The sequence below is a fragment of the Hemibagrus wyckioides genome, linkage group LG15 (assembly GCF_019097595.1).
Source record: "Hemibagrus wyckioides isolate EC202008001 linkage group LG15, SWU_Hwy_1.0, whole genome shotgun sequence".
NCBI lineage: Eukaryota > Metazoa > Chordata > Actinopteri > Siluriformes > Bagridae > Hemibagrus > Hemibagrus wyckioides.
In genome coordinates, this window is record NC_080724.1 from 7,961,855 (window position 1) to 7,987,861 (window position 26,007).

General features: G+C 38.6%; 1 protein-coding gene across 6 annotated transcripts in view; it reads left to right on the forward strand.

The window, feature by feature from the left end:
* Positions 1-795: 795 nt before the first annotated feature.
* The window catches only part of fmnl3 (formin-like 3), a 50,581-nt gene continuing 25,369 nt past the window's right edge, over positions 796-26,007 (forward strand). For 3 of the 6 annotated variants that reach the window (XM_058410554.1, XM_058410555.1, XM_058410553.1), the window contains exons 1-4: positions 796-1,438; positions 22,526-22,609; positions 22,935-23,015; positions 24,180-24,256. In XM_058410554.1, coding sequence (XP_058266537.1) covers positions 1,325-1,438; positions 22,526-22,609; positions 22,935-23,015; positions 24,180-24,256 — 356 coding nt within the window. In that variant the 5' untranslated portion in view covers positions 796-1,324. The remainder of the gene's footprint in view (positions 1,439-22,525; positions 22,610-22,934; positions 23,016-24,179; positions 24,257-26,007) is intronic. The other 3 variants (XR_009206782.1, XM_058410552.1, XM_058410556.1) reach the window with 1 other exon arrangement.

The window sequence follows — 26,007 nt, forward strand, 5'->3', positions numbered from 1 at the left end:
GGTTCCTCTCAAGGTTTCTTCCTCATATCATCTTAGGTTTTTTTTTTTGCCATCGTCACCTCAGGCTTGATCATTAGGGATAAAATAGGGATAAAATTGTAACTTAAAACTTTATAATTTATTTTTATTTATTTATTTTTCTTTCTCTATGTTTGTATACTTTTGTAAAGCTGCTTTGAGACAATGTCCACTGTTACATACAAATGAATTGAATTGAATTGAATTGAATTGAATTGAATTGAATTGAATATAAAAATGCAGCTTAACATGTTACAAAGAATCCACAATGCCTAACTTTCTGAAGACTTTTGTCCGGAAAACTTAAAGGAACGTTATTAACTCAGACTATGACAAAACAGTAATACTGAAGACTCCTTCCACTAATGCTAAAGGAGACTGTTATATGAGATTATTATAAATCAGATATTAGATTGTGAAAATCATCTTTCTTTCAATCTATTTTAAGCTTGAATTGGTTACAAGGTGTTTAGAAATGTCTGGTTTATTAATATAGTAATCTTATGATAGTAAACAAGATACAATTTTAAAGTAAACAGATAAATTTGCCTATTTTCCAGATATATTACTTGCTAAGAAAATATTTTATCAGCCCTTTTCTAGCCCTTTGTTGTGGAAAACACTGATAAAACTCATAATGAACCTGCGAAATGACCGCCATTGCTGTGTGTAGTTGCAGCGTCCTACCAGTAGATGGCGACAAAAAAGCGGTTGTTGTTTTTTTTTTTTTTTTTTTTAAACAGATTTAGAAATTAGGCTTGTAACGGAGATTTTTGTTGCCCAGACTGACAGAGGAGCCGCAGACAGACAGACAGACCGCCTCAATAGGCAGGACTCGGGTAGGGAAAAAAGGGTGGGTCGATAGAGATCACAGTGTAAACTGCGCACGGTTTGTTTTCACGCTCCATATCAGGACTGCGCAACGCAAATGAATGGAGGCTGGAGGCACGTAAGGAAAGACGCGTTCAAAGTTTTAAAACTTGGGGAAAAACATACTTTAAAGAAGACACGAGATGGATTGGATCGGTAACTTTGAGACAACTCAAAGCAAATGGAAAATTGCTACATGATCGCTTTATGGAGTTTGCGGCAACAGATGCTTTAAAGAAAGTTCATTCACATAACCCACAGGAGGAGTGGAGTTTTGTTGAGGAAACACATCACTAACTCTGGGATGTGATCGACTGGATTTACTGGGAATTCAGAGAGAACCTTAAACTCCAGATAGAGAATCTCAACCTGTGTGTGTGTGTGTGTGTGTGTGCTTTTTAAGCTGTGGATGTTATAGCAGAGTTTGATTTCAGCCATGGGGAATTTGGAAAGTGTGGATGGACAGAGTGAGATAAAGCATCACATCATGCCCTTAAAGGTGCCAATGCCGGAGCCTGCTGAGCTCGAGGAGCGCTTTGCCTTAGTTCTGGTAAGCGCGCGCGCGCACACACACAAACACAAGTAACTAAAAATACACCTTGGGGGCACTTTTGAAAAAATAATGAAATAAATGTTAAGTTTTATTTTCTTAATAAGGACCAGTTATATGTCCCTAGAAGGTCATAACATATATTTCCAATATATTCCATAGCTTATATATTTCCATCCATACAGATATAAATGAAACATCCTCACTGCTGTTGTTTTCATTAATCTGGCAATATATTGTTTTGTTATTGATCCATTATCCCATTTATGGGGTACAGTGGCTTAGTGGTTAGCCTTGCACCTCTGGGTTGTGGGTCCGATTTCTGTCTCTGCCTCGTCTGAGCTCTCCCTGTGCTTTGGGGCTTTCCTCTGGGTACTCCGGTTTTCTCCCATAGCTCTAAAAAATTGTCTGTAGTGTGTGAGTGGATTCGCGGTTCCTGTGATGTGCTGCCATGCCGTCCTCCGAGTCCGAGTTTCCCACGAGGATAATCAGTACAGAAAATGGATACATGGATGGATCCCAGTTAGATTCATCAAACAAAACGAAATGTTCTCTGGTGTGATGAGACCAAAAGTAAACTTTCTGGCCTTGGTACATGTTTGCATCTGGTAGAAACATGACACTAGTTGCCACTGTGAAGCACAGTGGTGGTTGTGGTGTTATTGCTGACCATTTTCAGTATAACACAAAGCATTAAAGCAGCCTAGTGCTGTGGAAGTTCTACTACTACCACTACTACTACTACTACTACTACTAATAATAATAATAATAGACCATCATACAGTATCACAGATTTTGATGACCATATTTACTGTAGTTAAACAAACAAAACAACTGATCAGAAACCAGTGATATTTTTTTAAGCATAAAATGGTTTTGATCCTGGTCACTGCAGATGATTGCAGTTTCTGTAGGTGGTTTATGAGTCACGGTATATTTTTTATTTAAAAAAACCCCAAACCACCAGATCTTGCTGTTTTTGTTGCTGTCGCTCCTATCCTTTTTTAGAAAGAGCTTTAGCTTGACAGTATTCTCATAACCCTGACCTGTTTGTTCTGAGGATAACCGAGATTAGACAGCACCTCTGCGAGTCGCTCAGGGTAATCATACCTGCCGGATGCTGTAAACGCTGTATATGTGAGGGCAGGTTAGCTTTAACCACATCACATCAGCAGTTCATTAGTGGCTTTTTAATCTCGTACCAATAATTAATCTGAAACATTTTAAATAGTAATTTTGTCCAAGTGCAACTCGGAGGCCAGGGTTTTACCATTTAACACATTTGTGAAGATTTCCACAATGTCGGTTCCAAAAAGCACCACATTTTCTGAATTCCCCTAAAACTCCTACGCAGAGAGGAGATCATGAAAGATCCGCCCCTCTATTTCTCTCTCTCTCTCTCTCTCTCTCTCTCTCTCTCTCTGTCTCTCTCTTTCTCTGTGTCTGTCTGTCTCTCTCTCTTTCTTTCTCTCGCTATCTTTCTTCAGTATGTTTTCGGTCAGCTTTGCATGTTGTAATGCGTGATTATTATGCTTTTAGTGTTTAGTGGAGAGCAGTGCTTCTGTTATACTGCTACTGGTCACAGTCACTGATACTCAACAACTGAGAGAGAGCTTTCTCTGCCTCTCATGCTCTCTGTTTCTTCTCGGTTTCTCTCTCTCTCTCTCTTTCTCACACTCTCTCTCTGTCTGTCTGTCAGTCTGTCTGTCTCTCTATCAGTCTGTATCTCTCTTTCTCTGTCTGTCTGTCTCTCTATCTGTCTCTCTCTCTCTTTCTCTGTCTGTCTGTCTGCCTCTCTCCCTCTCTCTCTCTCTCTCCCTCCTCCTCCTCTCAGTAAGTTGTTGGTGTGAGGTATCATGACTAACAGCACTGTAACAGAAGTGCTACACACAAATGTACATGTGTACATGTGAATGCTGACCGTGAAATGCTGAAGTGAAATCTGCACACTAATACAGGCCTCAGAGACATACATTTAAATTGAGCTGACGTGAAAGAAAAGGAAAGTCATGGTTTCTGCTGTCCTACGATTACAGATCTGCTGTCTGCTTTAAAAGAATCCCGATTGCCATGACGCTGATGTGTAGTTTAGTTTCATACACTGCTTCTGTTGCACTCTGTGTGTCTTGTGTGTGTTCTGCTCCTGAATAGTCCCGAAGTCCTGAATAGTGTTCTATTTCCTCTCTTTGTATACAAATAGAACGATAATTTCACACAATTATACAAAATATAACTGGAAATACAAGGCGTTCCCCTATGCCGGAAAGAAACCTTATAATGACAACGCTGTAATCTTCACTCCCAGTCCATGTCAGTCTTCCTCAGCGGCAGATCGTCCTCTTTTCCTTCGTGGTGGTGTTCTGGGTTTCTTGCTTGATCGGCTCTAGAGTTTCTCCAATGATGACTAATTGAGCTCCAAATTCATGGGAAAGAAGACAGCGTCACAGCGGGCACAGTAACACATCAAAGTCTGTTTCTCAGGAAGATATCCTGTGCTCAGGAGAGGAAGGCTCCACGCCTCAGCCCTGATTACAGTTCATTGTGTGTTTTTGGTGTGTCCGTGTCGCCAACACACAGCCTAAACTTTTTTTCCCAGTACTATGAGTTTCCATATTCGCTATTAACCCTTTTTACCCGTACAGTGGCGTTCTTCATGTTGACTTATCAGACAGTTTCAATCAGTATAAAGAAATGAATTATTATATTACATTTGGCCACAAGTCTGATGGCTTTCAGTGTAAGACGTGTGTTTTTACCTCGGTTGGGAAAACCTTAGAAATTTCTAAGATTTTCTTTCATATATTAATTTGATATCCTTTTACTTTAAAATCCAAGTGAGACTAATATTGTAAATGTAATGATTAATAATGAGTTGAGTAAAGAGTTTAAAAATAAATTTTTAACTTGGAAAAAAAAGGTTGGGTTAAGTAATCATTCTCATCAGCAGCAGCAGTCTGCCAGGAAGTGATGTCCCAGTTTCTTCATGTTGCCCATGAGGATTTGTGTGTGTGTGTGTGTGTGTGTGTATATATATATATATGTGTGTGTGTGTGTGAGTGTGTGTGTGTAGTAATACTGTCTGTCCTCTCTCAGACAGCAAACAGCAGCCTGTTATGATGTCATGACCACTCTTCATGCCAGTGTAGTAATACCCCTCAACTAATGACTTTACCAGGAGCCTAGCTGTGTGTGATGATATGTGTGTGAGATATGTGTGTGTAAGCACATGAATGTGAGTTTTGTGTTTGTTTTGTACATGAGAGTGTTTTGTATGTGTACGTGTGTTTTGTGCATGAGTGTGTGTGTGTGTGTGGGCTGGGGATTGTGCTGCTGAGTTTTATCAGACCCCTTCAAGCACTTCTCATATAAAGCTCCCAGGTTCCAGTGTAGCCCTGCACATGTGCTTTCTGCACCGTTCCCCTCCTTTCAGCGCTGCCTCAGCTCCAGTTTTTTTCTCTCTCTTTCTTTCTTGTGGGAGGAAATTGCATTGTAGTGCTCCCACAATGCAGCTGTGCATTCAGTTCACAGGTTCTGGAGGATTTGTATGGATTTTGTTTGCCAAGTCATGAATGTTCTGCCTTAATAGATATTTTTATGTAAGAAAGTACGTCTTCTGAATGATCAGCGATGTTTATAGTCAGGTTTACGATTAAAACTAATCATAATATATTTGACAGCCTGGGAAAAAAGCCTCACATGGTCAAAGTCTGGCATTTTAGTACTAATTATAGTTCTGAAGCCTTCACACTTCCTTATAGTTATATATGTCTCCTTTTATTTGTTTCATAGCTATTTGACTGCTTGATCATTTACTCTGTGAGGAAAGTAAGCTTTTAGATATCTTTAACCAGACTGTATTCCAGACTGCTTCTTAACCCAACCTGCTTTTTTTTTTCAGGCAGATATTTTAGACAAAGCTAAAAAATAGTCTAAATAAAAACATTTCCTTTGGGGCGGTTTTTCTTTTCTGGGATTTTCCTTTCTCTAATTTGTTCCTGCCGATTCCTACGCAGCAGCCAGCTCTCCTTTATCATGCTACCGAGCAAAAGGCAAAGGGCTGTCTGCCCTCTTCCGCATACAGAATCTAACAGACAACTACATTTGGCTAACGTGACTGTGACTGACAGGAGAAACTTGACAGGAGTACTTCATCCCTCCAACCTTAACCAATTTTACTCTCTTGTCTCCTGTCTGTAGGCGGCTGTGGTGTTATCAGAAATTTTCTTTATGATAATGTGCCAACATATAGCCAGAAAAACTCAAGTTCAGTCAGACATCTCTACTTACACTACCTAACACTCCAGGGAGTATTTCTGATGCGTTTGTGTTGGGGGGTGTGGCTTGTGTCTGCTAACTTCTTGTATTTTGGAGTGTGTGGCTTATGTTTGCTAACTTCTTATGTTTTGGGGGCGTGGTTTTAAAGGGAACACCCCCAGCTTCAACCAAACTTCCGATTCTGGGCCAGAAATCCCTAACTATTCCTTTACACAGAAAAAAACCCTTTTGAATTTTCCAGACGTTTTGAGCATCTGAACGTAATCGTTTCCAAATCAGAAGGAATGTGACGTAAATGACAAACGTTTCCACTGCAGTATGCAGGCATAATTAGCAGAGTAACATGATATATGAGGCTCTCATTATAAGCTTTCCTCACATATTCAGTGACGGTGAAAAAAAAAAAGTGTCTCAGGGTCCCACCCCCTGCAAAGGTGGTTTTGTGGTTGTGTCTGAACGTAAAGCATACCGAGGTGAAGTCTCGTGATAATTAATTTGCTTGATTGCATGCCATTTTGTAGGAACCGATATGATAGCATATTAAGGTATTGTGGACACCACTGTGGTTGGTCGAAGCCTTGCTTCTTTCCATTTTCCTGCCATTTCTCCTTGAACCGAACCGAGCTCTGTTCCAAATAGACCTCCAGTCTGCGGAAGGTTGGAATAACACACTCATAAGCGATGCAGTATGGACTGGAACTTATTACTCCCCCTGGCCTGCATGCGTCTGAAGCTGGAGTGGGGGATTCGTCTTTTTAGCTAAACTTCTCCATATGAGAATGAAGCTGGAGGCGGTGGTACAGTTTTGCAGAGATGAAGTGTGTGTGTGTTGTGTGTGTGTATGTATATGTGTATATATATATATATATATATATATATATATATATATATATATATATATATATATATATATATATATATATATATATATATATATATATATACACACACACACATATATGTGTGGCTGTGTGTGTGTGTGTGTGTGTGCACGTAATATCCTCTTTCAAAGTGCCCCCGCTTGCAGATTCCTGTGGTCTGCTCTCACCAGAGAACTTTAGAGAGGGAAAAATTTTCCAATCTTTTTGAACTGGCAGCCTGCCACAGCACCATGCCTTAATGACTTTACCAATACACACACTTTATTTTTTATCAATCTATATATATTTTTTTGCATGGCTGTGATCATGTTTTATTAACGTGATTGCTTTATAAGTATTCTAAATTTGGATTTGCTGTTTACGCTGGAGGTGGAGACACCAAAAGAAAGAAACAGAAAGAAGTCGAGCTTCGTCACGTTTATCCGTGGACAGTGTAAATAAAGGGTTGTGTCTGCTTTTCTTTTGCGTGGATCTGCAGAAAACTACAAACGTCTGATGCTACTATGGGTTTAGAATCATTATTGAGGAAGATGTTGAGGCTTTTTATTTAGCTGTTGATTAAATCAATCCGAATATTGTTTTGCATATCCAGCATTTAGCATCACATCCAAAGCATGCTGAGTTTCTCACTATTTTCTATTTTCTGAAATAAGCACTGTAATATTACCCTAACATAGAGAAAGGGTTTGTTGTACTTTTGCATTAATTTTGGGGAAACTCCACCCCTATTGGCTCTTATTGTTAGACCATGGAGTTTATAATTTTCACTTCCCCCTTTCTTTTTTTTTACACAGTTTTTATTTGCAAATTATTCACCGATCCATGACAGAACTTTATTATCAGGTCATGGCTGAACAAACAACTTTAAGATGCCGAATGATGTCATTGTTCTAAATTTGTCTTGTTGCACGATTCTCTGTCTTTCTTTCAGTTTGACAGTTTATTAGGAATAGATGTAAATCTATTCCATTTTCAATGCAGTTAAAGTAAAAAGTGGAGTGTGTAAAAATGTGTGTGTGTGTGTGTAAATCACTCTGGAATGCATGTGCCCTGAGTCAAGCCGACAGAGTCACAACCTCCAGCATTTTTACGCTTGTCCCCTTGACCCCTGAGGACACCGTTTGGCGTCACACTGTTTCATAGATGCCACTCAGCTGGAACCAATGCACTTAGGCTCGAAGCACCATTTATGGCATGTTAGGGTCAGATCTGCCTACTCAGCATGGCTGGGTGTGTCTTTGTGTGTGTCTGCACTTCCATAAGCAGCAGGTGGGGAAGGATCCTGCTTTATTAGTGTGTTATGGCAGAAAACAGAGCTGTAGGAGGCAACATGTGTGTCTACTCAGTAATAGCAGATCAGCCAGCATCCTCTTATTTCACACACACACACACTGTTTATGTTTGAGCGTTGAAGGTCTTTGTGCATGGCGCCATGCTAAGCTCAGGTGTTAAGGTGCTGCTTGGGTTTAACTGCATGAGTAAAGCTCAGTGTTTGAGCGAGGTCTTTTTATCTGGTTTATACGTCTAATAAATGAGTCTCAGCAGGTATCTGAAGGTATTTGCTGTTATAGGAGTTGAACAATATGACAAAGTGTACAGCTTCACATTTTAATCACAACTCGACTCATATTCTGGGTTTGAGATTTATTTAGGTATCTAAAAATGCTGAAATAGCTTTTAAATCAGGAATCAGTCCAGGGTCATAGGGTAGCATTTCATATAATATAAAGACACTTGCATGAGTAATACAGTTTTGTCTGATTTGGGTCTGGTGTGTTTGTTCTTTAACTTCCCAGATTCCTTACAGTTTGTGACTCTTTCTATTAGAGTGACTGTAGTTATTGAACAGGGTTGGACAAAAAAGTAGCCCAAGATTCTATACCTGGGATATTTGTTTTTAACCTTCAGGGTGAGCATGATGTATAAAATCATGCAGATACGTGAGCCATGAGCCATGAGCTTCAGTTAACATTTACGTCAAACATCAGAATGGAGAAAAAGTGCCATATTTGTGGCTGTGATTTTCAGAAATCTGAGCATTTCACACACAGCATTCTGTAGAGTTTACATAGCATGGTGTGAAAAAAAAGAAAAGAAACATCTGCAGTGGAAATGCCGTGTTGATGAAAGATAATCAGATAATCAACCTTTTACAACCGTGTTGAGCAGAACAGCATCTCAGTCAAACCATGACATAGACCAGCTACAGCAAGCAGGAGTCTGAGGCTAGACAGGGGTTTCATGCGTCACACTGCTGTGAACTAATCGACATGTTCCTAATAAAATGGACGATGAACGTATATCATCACACTCATTAGGTTTAAGCAAAATCTCAACAAGCTGACTGATTGTTAATAATATGATCATTGGATTGCTTCAGGAGTAGTTTAACATAGAAGAAGGGATGGTTCCCTGTGTGTGTGTGTGTGTGTGTGTGCATGCCAGTGCAGCTGTGTTCAGTCTACACAGTGCACAGCTTTCCTCCTCAGCACAATAGCAGCTCTGTCGGTGTGTTGTTTTAAAGCCTGGGCCTCATCCTCTCCTAGTTCTTTGTGCTCCACTCGCTCACAGAACCGGCTGCGAGCTCTTAATGGCCCGGCAGATAAACGCACGCTGATTTACACACAACCCAAGGAAACGGCTCCCGCTGGACATGCCGCAGTGATCTACTTGTCACGATGATTTAAGTTTTCCTTGCTTCTGTGCGATAACGTGATTATGTAATACAGAACGTCCGTTGCATCCCTTCTACACTTTCCTTCTAGGTGTACGCCGTCATCATCATCCTCTCACTGAAAGTGCACTCATCCTGTCAAAAACCACAGACACGCTGGGCTTCCTGTGGCAGACATATGCAGAAAATAGAGACGAGATGCTAGTACTAGGCGACGCAATACTCTGAACACAATGTCCTTTTTTTATACAGCACTTAAACTAATACTGCACTTTATTAAATAAATATACGTTGTAAATAAATATACAACTAGTCTTTTTTGACGTAGCCATTGTATTTGTACTTTAGTGTGTGTGTGTGTATTTGTGATAGACCGGATGGTCTTGTGGTATGTACATTCCTGGCATGCTTCATGTGTATCGAAGTCTTGCTGCCTGCTTGTCTCCAGCACGAGGAAACAAACAGGACATCCTCGGTGTCCAGAACAGCGTCTGATTCATCAGCAATTGTATTAACGCTCTGTTTACATTTGATTTGAGGTACTTCGCTTTCCTTGGTCACGTATCAGACGTCCCAAAATAGGCGCAATTGTAAACTCTTTAAGGTACCCTTTATGTCTTGATGAGAAATATGAATATTACTGATACTGACATGTTTGGGGATTCCCTGATTACAGACATTTGTGTGTGTGTGTGTGTGTGTATAGAAATGAGATGGAAGTTACAGAGACTAAAGTTTGACCTTTCTTTTATAGATAAAAGTTAAAGGTTTTTAACATGGCCTAGTGGTTGGAACGTTTGCCTCACACCTACAGGGTTATGGGTTTGATTCCTGCCTCTGCCTCGTGTGTTTGCACGGAGATTGCATGTTCTCCTCTGTACTCTGGTTTCCAGTCCGGAGACATGCATCATAAACTGATTGGCATCTCTAAATTGTCTGTAGTGTGTATGTGTGATTGTGCACCCTGTCCAGCGCTGTCCACTGGGATAAAATCCAGGCTCTGACCATGTGTAGGATAAGCAGTACAGAAAATTGTTGGAATTGTATAATTTTACTCAAGCTTACTAGTCTTTCTTTATAGCCTTACTTACAATCTTTTTTTTTTTTTGGACATTTTGGCCCAATCAGACACAACCTTTTGAAAGTTACTCTGCTGGACCATTAAAGTAATTTATGGCGTGCAGGCTTCACAAATGGCCAGGTGAAAGGGAAGCTGCGATGTCACTGTTTTAGAGCCTGATAGATTTAATGCTCTCACATCTGGTACCCCTAATGTGACCTTGAGAAGCTGACACGCCTGAGATCCCACTGCTCTTGGATGCCTGCTTCAAAGCGACATCGGCACTAACGATAACGGCCTTCAAATTGGCCTTGCCTCAATGACAAAGCGCTGGAGTTGACTGTGCCCTGTGCCATGGAGTGGACTGTAAACAAGTTCCTTCTGTTTGGAAAAAGTGTGCTATAATTGCCATGTATTTGCTCTTGAGCTGACAAGAAAATAACAGTCATAGACTGGCTCCATAGGCACCCGGGTTACCCGATGGCAGAGTTAGATCTCATTTGGTGATGTGGAGTCTACAAAAAAATGGATTTGATCTTTTATACTTCAGCTAGAAACAGTGAATATGATCAGGACAGGGAATTAACAGAGACCTTTTGTTTCCTGTGAGAAAAATGATACTGTATCAAGAGTCTCTGTCGCTTCTTTTCCATGCTAACGCTGGAGGAATGTGTGTTGTCCGGAGACGGAGTTTTTCTCCTGGAGGACCTCCAGGCTCGCTTGATGGCTACTTGATGAGCTTGTGTAGAGGATAGATTATAAAGAGCTGCACTAGCCTGGAGCACACACACACACACACCACAGCTGCACACTGTGTAAATGTTAACAGTCTAGTGTTTCACAGGGATTTAAGAGGCTGTTTGCATATTAACAGTTTTCCCTGTAGTGTGTTCAGGGGGATTTGTGCGAAGGACAGATTTCAGACACACATTTGGACCGGTGTTCAAAACTATGCCTGGGTTTAGTCTAGGACTGGGCTGCATATTTCACCTGGATGAGTTTGTTTAAAATGCAACATTTTAAGAATTGTTGACTCTAAAAAAAAAAAAAAAAAGTTTCATTTAACCGTGAGAATGCCTTAATCCCACTAAGGCAACAATTTCTCATTTTTACAATGACCATAAAATAGTAGTTTACTATGATCTATGCATATGTCCTGAAGACAGTTAATATCACAATATAACTGAAAATAAAGAAAAAAACCTTTATTCTTATTCACGGGATGTTTGGGAAATTTGGATGATGTGACTTTCTGTTGAACCTGTGACTTTGGAAAATTCCAAATATTTCACTGGGGTGAAAGTATTAAACAAACAAAAAAAATATATATATATTTTTTTTTATTTAAATTTAAAGCATGTCACATTACATAGATATACAGATTTAATTCAGGATTTAAATTGAAATAAAAAAAATTTCTGGAATATGCTCTGAAGTTAGCATAAAGGACATTTTACCTGGGTCTTTAGTTTTAATTTGCATCTGTAATTTATTTGAAACCCCAATCTTCCCATGATCACACGGCTCTTACATCGCTTACGTGGCATGAAAGGAGTTCATCATCATAGTGTTTATATACTTTGGAGTAGCTGTGGCAGTCTGATAAGCAGGTGGTAGACTGGGACAGAGCCGACAGAAAACGTAGGGAGAAAATTTTGGTAGTAAGTGAAAATATTGAACCGAGCATGCGCACCCGTTTTTCTATTTTATCAGTTTAAACACTTACTGAATAAGTGTTTAAACTGATAAAATAGAATAAAAATAAAATGATGGCCGTAATTAAGATACCACTGAGCATTTTGTTCGAAAGCTTCATTTAGATACATAATTAAATAATACAAATTTTAATTCAATTTTCATTGGTCACATCAATAAAATAAATAAATAAATAAATAAATAAATAAATAAAAAAACCAAGAATTAAATTACGGTACAAAAAAATAGAATTAAGCTATATTTCAAAATGAGTTATTTAATAATAGTGAGTATTTAAGTACTAGTAAACTCTCAGTGGTGTATTTTACTTTAAACTGGAGATGTTTTGTTCTCAGATGGTGTTGAATCATTTTCACAGGGATTTGTGTGGCAGCTTTTCGACTTAAGTCTCGTAATAAACATTTTATTAAAAATGGTGTTATTTAAAAATGACAAATGTAGATATGGGGAAGTTAGGAGACAGTGATTTTATGGGAAAGTCTTTTTTAATCTTATTAATTAAAGAGAGATGAAAAGGACAGAATGACTGTTTATAGCTGCTATAACATAAGTAACAACAGGAACTAACTCATCTTGCAGATGTTCTATAACTTCAAATGTAGCCATAAATAGTTAAAAATACATTACCTTTTACTGCTGCAGAAAGAGAGGAAAGTGTGAGGTTATAGAAAAACAATCCACTCTGAAGTGGTTACAGTGTTCCACTTCCTTTTTTTTCCCGAAACTAGCGATTTTAACTAGAGCTAAGCTGGTTAGTCTGCTAGTAAACCGCTAGTGAATTTGTCAGATTGGAGTATTTGCATTGTTAAATAAATGAGTTCTGTACCATTTTACCTATCACTAATTTCCACTAAGTTCATTAGGTAGCTACAGCGAAACATTTCTACTTTCTCAAATCCTCAAATAGGCTCAATGTTGCGTATTTAAATAGCCAGACGACATAAACGACGCTGATATGTGTCGTTCCCTGTTACAGATGGTTTGCAGATGTATCGAAAATGTCTGCTTAACAATCTGATCTGCATTATCCACTGAAAAGAAAATTAACCGTTTAAGATCATGTTTGATTGAGGAAACGTTTGAATAGTGAATTGGTGTAGGAGCTTTTGGAGTCATAGTTCCTTGTGTAATTCATACCCAGCGGTTAATTTCTGAAACTTCCTGTGGCATAGTTTTAGAAAGAGCACAGGAAATCAGGCCCAGGTGAATGGCCACATGTTAACTGAACCAAAAAACTCATTTTGTAAAATGTTACATCAAAATTAATGTAGAGAAGCTTTTATGATCCATCAGTTATTTTAGCATACGTCACTAACGTAACCTAAAGTTTGTTAATAAGCTCATTTTTAACAGATTAGCGTGTGTGTGTGTAAATAAAGCACATTCCACGATCGTTTGTCATGGAGATTGTTTGTGTATCTTGAGTAAAGGAGCCGTGGGGGGAGGTCCGTCCCTCGAACACCTCCGACCCTCTTCCCTGTGTCTTCTCTCTGCTGGAGAATCGAGGGAGGACTCTTTTGTGGAGCCACTGCTTTGTTGTGATTGCCTGGTTCAGGTTACGCAATTAAACCCTGGGAGATCAGGTATCAGCTCAGTGAAAGGAGTACAACTTTTTCACACACTCCGACATTTGACTTGTTTAATGGCAGGGGACCGGCCTGAGAACACGCGAGATCTTTACTCCTGCGTCTTGATCACGACCTCGTTCTGGTCCTGTTGCTCAAACAAACATCCAAACAGCTTTGGAAGACGTTTATCATAAAGAAACAAAGACGTTTCATCCAAAGCAGGGATAAAAAAGTGGATGGTCTTGTGGTTGTATGATCATGTGACACACTGTTGGTTATGTCCAGGTGCAAATAAGAAGAAGTGTTGGCTTTGTGAACCATGTATGAGAGTACACATGATTTCCTTGAGCTTAGTAATATCCTTTTAAATCACTCAATAAGGACACTCACATCTGTCCTGGTTATTTTTCCTAAACCAGACCCAGTTTAGTTAAACTTCCTAGTATTGTTTATGATTTTGTCTATTTAAAGCCACAGCTGCAGAGTTCTCAAAGGTCCAGAAACAGAAGCCGGGACTACCTTGCCCATAAAAGAAGATAAACATCTTGATTGACCACAGATCACTGTGTGTATTCTAACTAAAACGCTGGAGAAGGGCAAGATGTGGTCACAGACCCCTTCTCTTTTGGAAGGGGGTGAAGCAGGATGTGTTGCACTTTATCCAGTCTTCTTTGGCTCCGGCAGCACAGGCCAGCTTCACTCAACAGAATTTGCGTTCTCTCGCTGCCCCTGGCCAAGATCCGCTGAGTAAAAATGCACAAAGAAAATATACTCAGTCTGGGGCTTGAGACATAACTGTGTCCTGTGATTAACTTTGTCTTTACTGGGAATATCCTAAAGATATGTGATTAATGCGGCAAGAATTTTCATTTGCTATTTTCAGTGGATAAATAAAGCAAATTGAAAAGTGAAGACTGAATTTGTGGGATAATATTTTAAGAGTTTTCTCTACTTATGGTCAGTTGATGAAATGGAGGATGAAGCAATGAAGCCTCCTGGGCATATGGTGAAACTATTAAGCCAATCCTCCAAATACAGTGTCTCAGAAAAACTTTGATCTTGTGATTATCAAGTGCCTTCTCTAGTCCTGGGTTTATTTACTTAACATGTTCATGATGGTCACTTCAACCTTTTCTCCAGAAACTTTGGAATTAGGGAAGTGTCATTGCCAACTATAAATTTTTTCAAAGTTTTTGAAAGATATCATAATGTAATGAATTTGTAACAATGAGTTCAACTGAAAAAGGGAATTTCAGCATCATATGCGTCATACTGTACATACATTCCTCCAGTGTTAGAATAGAAAAGAAGCGGTTTAGATCACAGTTATCCAACTGAACACCCTCAGCGCAAATACAGTCTTCTTCCTCATTTGGAAAAAAATATGACCTTTTGTACGTACTACTAAACATTTTCACCTTAGACCAGTAATATCTACAATTCACACCAGACCCAAAATAGCTGTTCATATTTCTGTATACTCCACTGTACAGGTTGGTACAGAGCTGGTTTGAGACGATGCCTACATACTACTTTTGATGCAAGTCAGGTTTGTGTGTAAAAAGGCTTCAGAAACGTGTTTGGTGTTGGACTTCTGTGTAATTCATAGTTGACTTCCTATCATGAAAAGCCGCTCCGCGTAGAATATATCAGTCCATGAGCCTCGTGTGCTCACGATCCTGTCACGGGTTCACCGCTTGTTCTTTCATGGAGCATTTTTGGTAGGAACTAACCACTGCATCCTGAGAACACCTCACAAGGCCTGCTGTTTTGGAGATGCTTTGACCCATTCGTCCAGCCATCACAATTTGTCGCTTTTTGATTTGGCCAAGTTGCTCAGATCCTTACCTGTGCTCATTTTTGTTGCTTCCAACACATCAACTTCAAGAATTGATTGTTCACGTGCTGCCTAATATTTGCCATTATTCCCTATGTTATTCGTGTTACTTGTCAGTGGTTTTAATGTTATGGGTGATCGATGGAAGGCAGATTTACATAAAAAGCTCACAACATTCAGTATGACAGCACTCTTGCTTGTGCGATGTTGCTTGACTGTTTAAGCAGGGGATGTGGTAGCTTAATGGTTAAGGTGTTGGACTACTGATTGGAATGTTGTGAGTTGGACCCTGAGCAAGGCCATTCAACCCTCATTTGCTCAGTTGTATAAAAATGAGATAAAATTAAGGGAATCTCTGTCAACGTGTAATCATATACAGCTTAAGTCATGAGTCAAGAAGCTTTTATTGACTTCTTGACTCATGACTTAAGCTTGTAAGCAGTACACATGTTAACAATGTAACAGGTAGCTAACGTTATAGGCTTTTGATACAACAAGCAAATTCTACAACCATTCGACTGGTCCATAACAGTTACTGTTTTATTACTATTAAGCCGTTAGAGCATCTGATTTTCTTGTATAACTGTTAATCACTTGGCTTTCAGATTATATGCTATATTGTCTGCATTGCTCCTGCCTCTGTATTTGGAAATGAAGGCGTGATTTTGTCTCACAGATCATTTGCAGGATTATTTATTTTCAGATTTGAGGATGCTGTGGAATGTTTTATACTGGATTGTGACCCAGTATCTAGATCTTGATCATGGGAGCAGACACCGCAGGCAGTAAACAGAGGGTCCCCAAACAAACCTTATTTGCATTGTTTGTGTTTTTAAATGCAGCATGGAGGACTTGCTGACCTGCACTCCCACTGGCCTCTCCGAAACAACATAAAGCCAAATAAGGTCTAAGGAATGTGAATGTGAACGTGCTGTTCTGTTCTGTTTTAGCAGCATTATGACTGCATTTGTGCACCAATTATAGAAGAGCTGTATGATGATATGATACTATTCTGATCAGCAGTTAGCAAGTTTCCTCAATAGTTTGGAGAATTTATATTCGTATAAGTGTCAGTGTTTAAAAAAAAAGGCGTGAGAAACTTCCTGTTTCTTTTAAACTACCTTCTGCTTTATATCTGGATTTCCCGCTGAGTTGCAAGTTAATATATAGACTTTGTTAATTTCACATGATTCACAAAAAGAAATCAAAACGTTTAAAAATTTCCGTATGTCTTGTTTTTTCTCTTTTTTGGAATCGTACATGTAGCAAGTACCAGTGAACGACTGTTCGCTGACCCTGAGCCTTTTTTTTTTTTTTTTTACATATTTATTCGTACATTTATTTGTTTGTTTACACAAGAACTGTAATATTCATGAAAATCTAGTTTGTATTCGTATCCTATCCTTGCGTTAGTGTACATATGAGGAAACTAACATGACCCTCAACTGCTTCAAATCTTATAATTAGTGACAGCAATATTAACTATAGTTTACGCTCTCAGGATGAATGAATTTATTATTTATTTATATTACACACACACAAACATAAGCCAGTTCAGTAGTTTCCTATCAATGACAATGTCAGTATCTCAGGGCCTTAGAGTTAGAGTCTTAGAGTTAGTGTGTGTCTAGGGTTTGCTTAAATGGCTAAACTACATTACTGAAAGATTTATCCGCTATGTAGTCATTTTAGTTCCCCAGGAGCTTTACATTTTATGGAAATTTGTGGGCGTGAATAAACAGAATTCAGCCGTGTTGTGAATGTGCACCATAACGGTTGTACAGATACAATTTTTAATTTTATTTGTCTTTTTTTTTGTTTACTGTGCGTTAAGGTTGATCGTTCTCCTTTATTGAATACTCTTCTTCTTTCATTTTCCTTTCTTTGCTTTTTCCGTTGACCAAAACCTTGGTCCAGTGTGTGGGAAAGTTGTAATAATGTGTGGCAACATTGCTGAAATGTAAAACTTGCGTTACAGTGTTTTTTTTCCTTTTGTAATCTGTAAACACAATACAATTAAACGATTAAGAGCAAGACCACTAAATATCTTTAAAATCATGGATTTAGGTTTAATGTATATAAAAATGTATTTTAGATATTTAGATATTTTTAGATTTTTTTCTTTCTAGTACAGGGTTCTGCAAAAGTAATTTACAATTTATAAGAAAAATATGAAGTAAAAAAAGAATCAGAATAGTTCTCAAGGGAAATTATCATTTAAATTGTCAGGAATTACATTGGGATCATGTTGGTAACAAAAAAAAGAAAACAAATCCATAATACACGTCCATTAACTTCCATAAAATTATGAAACTTTTTGTTTTCAATACAAAAAAAAAATGCTAACAAGCATTAAAACTAGTCATATTATAAAAAGCTATTATTATAAAATAAATGATATATTTTTTTCAGTATTTTTTTTTAATATTTTGATAATATATGGTATTATTATTTCACATAATCTAAGAATTTAAAATTTTTGCGGCTTTAAAGATATCTGGTGCACTCGTCCCTATTCTCCGCAGTCTATTATTCAGTATATGCTGTTTGAATATAAATGTCAGACGGGAATGGCGCTTTGTTAATCCATTACAGTCTCTCTTTTCATCCACTGAGTCGTCATCGAACAACAGAAGCTAGTTTTGTCCCTGATGTGGCTTTCGTCACTCTATTGTGGAGCCAAGCAGCTTTTGTTTTTTTGGATAGTTGATTTTGTTTTTGTTTTTTTGCCACTCTGAGCTCAGAGCTTATAAAAAAGTGGTGTTTATTAAAAAATCTTTCAATTAAAGGTCAAAATTCACTGAAATTCGGATTCTCATTCCCATCTCCCTTTGAATTTAGGCAAGGTCAAGTGTCATTACTGAAATGAGAATTTTTTTTAGAATGATTGAAACATGGAGACAATCACTACTAGTTGTCTATTAAAGTGAAATTTTAATTGTGTAACTTTACTGTGAACTAAATTCCACAGGCTAAATATTTATTTTAGGAACATCTTCCAAGGTTTAAAATGATTTAAAATATTTAAGGAAACGTGAACAATGATTGTTTAACTATTGCTTAGAGCCATTGCAGTTTTAATTCTGGAACTTTCCACTGACAGAAAAAAATTTGATTAATATTGTAATTAGATTTAAGTTGACTTTCTTTTTAAACTCTTGAGGCTTGGAAAAAAACTTATTCAATTCACATGAGCAGTCAAACAGACTACAATTCTATAAATATAAATATAATAAATTCGATAATGCTGGGTTATGGTGGGTTTTTCACCACTGTAAACATTTAACATTAAAAAAAAAAAAATCTGGACTTCTCTGGAACCAGCTTTGAGAAGTATTAGTCAATTTTTTTCCCCCAGCTGTACATGGCCTTCTGTGTGAATAAGGTCCATTGGGTCACCATGTAGCCTTTAAGACATCACTTGACTTCATTGGAATGAGGTGCTTCTGCCAAAGAAAAAGCAAAGACACATGGAACCTTCTTCCAATTTGGAAACCATGCCACCCTGATGGTTTGAAATTGGATCATTGTTGCTTCAGAGTCCACTGTTTATTTTGTGGTCTGGACTGGCCAGCAAACCCTTTTGAATTCGACACCACAGACCTCTAAGGTTCCACAGAGCTTTAAACTGCCAGTGGAACCATGCAATTTCTCTCTATGTGCATGACCGAGAAAACACAACATTCCCATTTCTTGCTGCGAGTGGTTGTAGTGCTTGGGTGCTTTAACTAATCAGTGTGTGTAAAATCCTTCCTTAGGATTGTGGAATTCTGACCCTCAGGCTGCTTGCTGGTCAACCTGCATTGCTAATGCCAAAAGACAAAGGAGAATAATTTTAGATCAGATAAAGATCTGATCTTTATCTCTTATCTACAAATTCTTTTACTGACCAAAAAGATTATTTAAGCTTGGCCTTTTAAGCCCACTAATTCCATTTCAGGCTCACAAATGGACACTTGAGTGGTTGCGAGTGGTCAGGTTCTAGCAATCATACTGTATGTACAAACATTAGCACACCAGGAAACTAATAGCACCAATAGAAAGAGAAATGAACATTGTACATCATGTTTTTGTCCTGAACAAAATATTCGCAATATTAGTTTCCTACACTGAGCAGTCGCTCCAGGATTTTGTGAATTTTTAGATAGCAGAACTTAATCCAAAATCATAATATTCAGAGGAGCTTGCAATTCTTCAAAATTACCGCAGATTTGGACCAAGATGCTTCATGTGAGTACGGAAAGTATCATAAAAAGTAATTACATATGTGTCTTCATTGGTAGTTGTTTAAAAGAAGAATCCTAAATGAAAATTTTCTCACTAAAAGAGTATTCAGCTCATATTTTCCCGATTTGTGGAATTCTAAATAAAAAACGTTTAGCTCATATATGAATTCAGTTTGTCTCAGACACCCAGTGCTGCAGACTCATGTTAGTGACGCAACGCAGCTCCCGTTTTAGTTATCCTGGGATAAACCCCGACCCCTTTCCAAGGATTAGAAGCCAGACCGTCAAAATTCGCAACTGGAACAGTTCATCTTTATTTTGCTGAGACCTTTGTTGTCAAAAATGTCTAGAAGTCGTGCACTCATCAGTGAGTAGGCAGCTGTTTGTAGCGACACTATGGAGTGGGAGGTTTCCATGCCATTACTGACATTTCATTTGAGGGAAAGAGAGAGCACACACTCACACACACGTCTCCTCCAAGCATGAGATCTTCCATGATCGAAAAAATGAATACAAAATGTAAAACTCCATCCTGCTTTCAGTAAAAGGGAGTTTAGAAAGTATAGTAAACAGGACACATTCCAGTTGTAACACCAGACATCTGGAATTTATGGTGGTCTTTCTTTTTGAGAGGTTTATAAAAAACATTTTGGAAGTGTAATGTTTTCAGGAAAAGCTAGTGTGAGAGCTCTCAAGTTCAAGCTCTAAACTGAAGACTTGTCTCTGGCAGGTGATTATCTGAGGGGGAATTTTGGAGTGTGTCTCTTAGCAGACGTTGGAAACTGTAGTCATTACAGACGGCATGTCTGAGCGCTAAACCTGAGCTCAACCTGGAGCAAAAAAAAAAAAAAAAAAAAAAACAGAGCATAATGTTTTCACTCGTCACTCGTCTTTGAGGTGGAATTATGTAAAGATTTACGAGCTTGGTGATCAGACTTTGTTCGGAATGTACAATTTCCAGCAGCACAGCCATTTTTTCCCTAAAATCGACTGTAAAAGTGAAAAGCTTGTGGAAAGTCGGTTTACAGTACAGACGGAATTTAAAAAAAAAAAAAATCTGCACCACTGGAACTATGTGCATGTGTGTACTGAGAGTTGCTCTTGTTTAGCTGACCTCCTTTTCGATAACTTGTCTCGGCCATGGCCTTTGGCACCGGCTCAGCAGGTTCCTGTGTTTTGGGTGAATGAGTTTGAATGAAGCAAGAAGGCTGTTGTTGATGGGGGGGTTGTTGATGGCTCTTTCACGATAAACACCATTTGTTTCTTCGCCCTTGAGAGGTCTGTTACATGCTGGGCCACTGTCAGAATCTCTCATCCCCCTCCTCCTGTCTCCACCTGCACTTTATCATAAACAACCAAAAGGCTCCAGATAGGATTCAGCATATTTTGATTATTTGCTTTACTCCAACGCTGTGGTATAAACCATTTGCTGTTCTCGAATCTGATTGGTCAGGAGGTCATGACGATAGTACAGACTCTGAAGAAAGCACAGGATTATGATAACATGTTTGGTCTAATGTTATCATTTATAACTAGTAGTTCACAGGGACTTGTATGGAGGATGTGACGCATTATAAGTGTTTTAATTTAAATAATTTAATAATATTAAAGTATTTAATCAAGAGAAGCATACAGTTATTGATTTGATGACATTTTTGCAAGGAGATGATTATTTAACGTCTATGGAAGGAGTCTCCAGTTTAAGGGTTTTGTAACATCAGTAAGTTAGACAACTATCCTTTCCTGGTTGCATGACAATGTGTGTGTGTGTGTTTTAATTAATATTTATCGAATATTGAGAGAGAGAGAGAGAGAGAGAGAGAGAGAGAGAGATGGAAGGGAAGAGTGGAAGAGTATGGAAGGCTGGTGAGAGAACTCTTTGTAGATGCAGTAAGTTATCAGGGGGATAAGTAGTTCTACAGATGTTTCTTAGTGCAGTCATTAACTTCATATTTCATTTTCAGAGAGAGAGAGAGAGAGAGAGAGAGAGAGAGAGTAAGGCTGGTGAGAGAGCTGATTATTGATACAGTAATGCAAGTGATAATAGGGAGGAAATATTGCTTTACAGATGTTCTTCTTTAATTGGATAAAAAGTATGATGTGATGTTCATTAACTAAAAACGTGTAGTATATATAGTATGTACTATAATCATTTGCAAGTTGGAGTGGTATGATACAGACATACAGCAAACCAAATTTTGTTTTATTCCTTACTTAACTGACTCTAGAGTCATAAAGAAGTTTCTTTTTTTTTCACCCTTCAATTTGTATTAATTAATTAATTAATTTAATATTGGCAATAGACAGAAATGGAAAAAGACATGTCAGCTATGTAACCAATGTTCCATACTTTATTTTGAATCTTTCTCTGCACCAAATTTTGAAAACAACAATAAAGAGAGTGCTAAAAAAGAAGAAGAAGAAGAATCTGCAGTTTCCGTTCTGCAGATCAAATCTTGTTCACTCATGAAGTGTTAAGAAAGAAAGAAACATAATGATTGCTCATTACTGATATGTTGATCCGGAGTTTAGTTGGAATGAACTCACACTCATCACTTCCACAGTTATCTACAATAAAGACTTGATTAAAAGATTGCTTTGAGCAAGAGCTGTTGTTGTTGAGATAAACAAGGGCCTGCTTTGTTTGTTTTTTCGGCAGCTGGTTACACGATCAGATCGAAGGCCACCTTAGGCCTGGGATGATCTCATGCGGCAGGATGAAATTGAGGTCGCGGGCCCTGAGGTCGGGGAGGGAGGATGTACTCTGAGAGGATAGAGACATTTCTGTGAGGTCGTCTGCATAGTTACAAGTTGTGTGGGCTGATGCTTGTCTGTTTGCTGTCTTTTCAGAGCTCCATGAACCTGCCTCCGGACAAAGCACGCCTCCTCCGCCAGTACGATAACGAGAAGAAGTGGGACCTCATCTGTGATCAGGTGTAATATCTGTTCTGACCTGTGCTTCCTTTGTCACTACAATTCTGTAAACACAGTCTGGCTAGTGCTTGCTTACTGTATATGCAGACACCAAAACAGATTTATATGTCTAGCGTATAATCCATGTAAATGTCTGTGAGGATTATCCTAGGACATTTCCCAAGCTTTATTTGACATTATAAAACCACAGGGTTGTATCGGATCAAAGCAACTTGTGAAACTTTAACATGTTCTAGTGAATGAGTCAATAGAATTGTCTGTTAATGGAATGCGAAACATGTATCCATTAAGATGTTTGTTAACGTTCCTCCATTTTCTGTGTTAGGAGCGCTTCCAAGTAAAAAACCCCCCCCACACATACATTCAGAAACTGAGGGGTTTTTTAGATCCAGGAGTCACACGCAAGGTAACAACTGATGATCTTTTTCTTATACACAACTTGTTTGCTGATTTTAATTGGTCAGTAATGAACTACACTGACCTAGAGCTCTTAGCTGCACAATTCCCCATGACTATAAACTGTTGAAGAAAGGTCATTATCAACATTTACATTATGGACTTAATTGGGAACAGGCAAAAAATATATTATTTTGATCTGCTACATGCCATAAATGTAAAGGTAAACTGTTGTAAAAACAGTCATTAATGACATTTACATTATTCACTGTCCAGTGTCACCCAGATGAGGATGGGTTCTGAGCCTGGTTCCTCTCAATGTTTCTTCCTCATGTCATCTCAGGGAGTTTTTCCTTGCTATTGTAGCCTCAGGCTTGCTCATTAGGGATAAATGTTAGAGATAAATAGTAACTTAACTTTAAACTTTATTACTTTTTCTATGTGTCTGTACTTCTGTAAATCTGCTTTGAGATGATTGTTCAGACAGGGTCCAGTTCACCTCAGGTTTGTTTACACAATGCACAAGGTTTCATCAACACTTTTACTCAACAATAAATCTGACAAGCGTTATTAAATAAGCTCTTTGTGTTCTCAGAATCATGGTTGCTGTGATATTTTTGACAAGACCAGTTGTTTTTGGCTCTTATTCATTAAGAATATTTTTACTATGAAGTTGTTTGCCAGCTAGCTCTTAGCTAACTGTAAAGAAAGACATCTACAATAAAGACAAATGGCACATTCATGAATTTATACTGTACATTCTGACATTTTAATGAGGATAAAATCTAGAGATGTTCTTATGCAATATTTAGGTAATATTTTTTTCCACAGTGGTGTTGAATGCTTGATTTATTTATAAAGGTGTTGATTAATTTTCTCTCACAGTTGTTCTGAATGTAAGCTTTATATTAAATGTACAGTCGTCTACACATAGATTTTTACTTAGTCTCGAGTGTCAGCTTGCGTTTTTGATTATTTTCCCCTAGCAGCATTCACCATTGTGTGTAATTCCTTGCTTAAACGTTTCATTATTTTTAATAGATCACATGAATGCCTTTAATAAATTTGTGTATTGGTTTTTTAACATGTTGTGTGGATGTAGTGCTCTGTGGTGTTGTGAAACAGGCTGTTTTGCTAAAAGCCTGATAAAAATCAGCTCTTTCTCCCTCTGCAGAAATTCCGCAGGCGGGTTCAGGAATCCACCAAAGTTCTGAGGGAACTGGAGATATCGCTGAGGACCAATCACATCGGGTGACTTATCCTCTTTCTCTGCTCTCCTCATCTGCTGACCCTCCCCTTCACATCTCTGCATCTTGAACTGACCGTCATTGAAAGCAGGCTCTCTCTCTCTATCTCTCTCTCTCTATCTGTGTCTGTTTTCCTGATGGCGATTTGATTATAGCAGGGTGTTAGGTATATTAAGTGCTGCATCTCCAGATCTCCAGGCTAAACTATAGTCTCGACTGATGAGCCTTTCCATTTTTTTTTCTACAGTGCTTTTTTATTTTTTAATTTTATTTATTTAATTATTTTTATTAATATTTCCTTTAGTAAAGGGGTGACTGGAGAATTTGCTTTGCTTTTGGTTCTGCCAGTCTATTTACAATGCGCTGTGTGAGTGTGTGTGTGTGTGTGTGTGCCCCCAGATGGTTTTCATTGTACCCACCCTCCATCCATTTTCACCAGCAGGAAACACAGTTGTGTACGTTGGAGAGTCAGGAAGCCCGATCATCCAACAATGGAGTTGTGAAAAGAAAAAAACATACACACATGCGTATGCACTCCCATGACTCACACTCCTCACATAGAGACAAAAGAGTGCCACACACAGTGCAACACAATGAAACTCGATGCAACGGCCATTTCATTCATACACACGGTGAACTTGTAAAACTAAAAAGTGCTGACTTATAACAGTTTGTCCAGCTCCCGGTCTGGTTTATTAGCGTCACACAAAATGCTAGTCTATTTTTAGATCATTACAAGAACAGGCATTTATGGCTTGGCTAATTTTCTGTTCATTACAGTTTAATTTGTGTAGCACTGGAAGTGAGTGTTGAGAAAAGAGGTTCAGTATGACCAGACTGTGGATAAGTGTCCTGGGATGAGAACAGGAAAGTATTTAAGATTACAGCAGCAGTTCTTTGGTACAAATCTCTCCAGGTGACATTATCGCCTGAGTCTGAGGCCCACAAAATCTTTTTTGGGAAGTAAAGATCATTAGGGCATCCATGTGAGACTATCCAAGTCAGCAGAAAGTGAGTCACTCTAAGTGCAGAAAGCTCCAAACCACATTGCGTTTGAATTTTCTTCAAAAGGATTCAAAATCCAAGAAGTGAGTACCTCCATTGTGTTCAGAGAGGGCCACTAATCATTCGCATGCTCTTTTTCCTCATCAGTAAAAGTGAGTTTTAATGCATTTCCCATGCAAAAAAAAAGCAACCAGGCTATTTTCAGACTTTTCTTGTGGCGACGTAAAATCGGAACAGAGGTTAATGCACGGGTCTGAAATCAGGCCCCTGTCTGACGTGTTGTTCTTCGGCTCACTGAACCAATCTGAAATAGCATCTGGCAGGAAAGAGAGCGACGGGGGAGAGACGTGGTGGGGGGGGGCAGACAGGAAACTGATCAACTCAGCTCACTAACTTTTCAGCACGCAAAGTCTGCACCATACCCCTGGCCCCACTTTCTCTACCTCTGTCTGTCTTGTCTGTCTGTATTACTCTCATCTGTGCTCTATTTCTCTTCCTCTCACCAAAGGCAAGTCCAGCCTTCATAGATCTCATCCGTACCCCTAGTAATCATTTCAATGTGACTCTGGACGCGTTTTAGCATCGGGGAGGTAGACTAAATTGATCCGATGTCAAAGGATCGTCCTTCTCTCCTTGCTGCTCTCTCACAGCCATATGCCTTCCACATTCCTTAGCTGAGTGCGGTGGGAATTCCTTCACTGTTCCTTCACTTCCCCTTCCCCCCAAAAACCCCCATCCACCAAAAAAAAA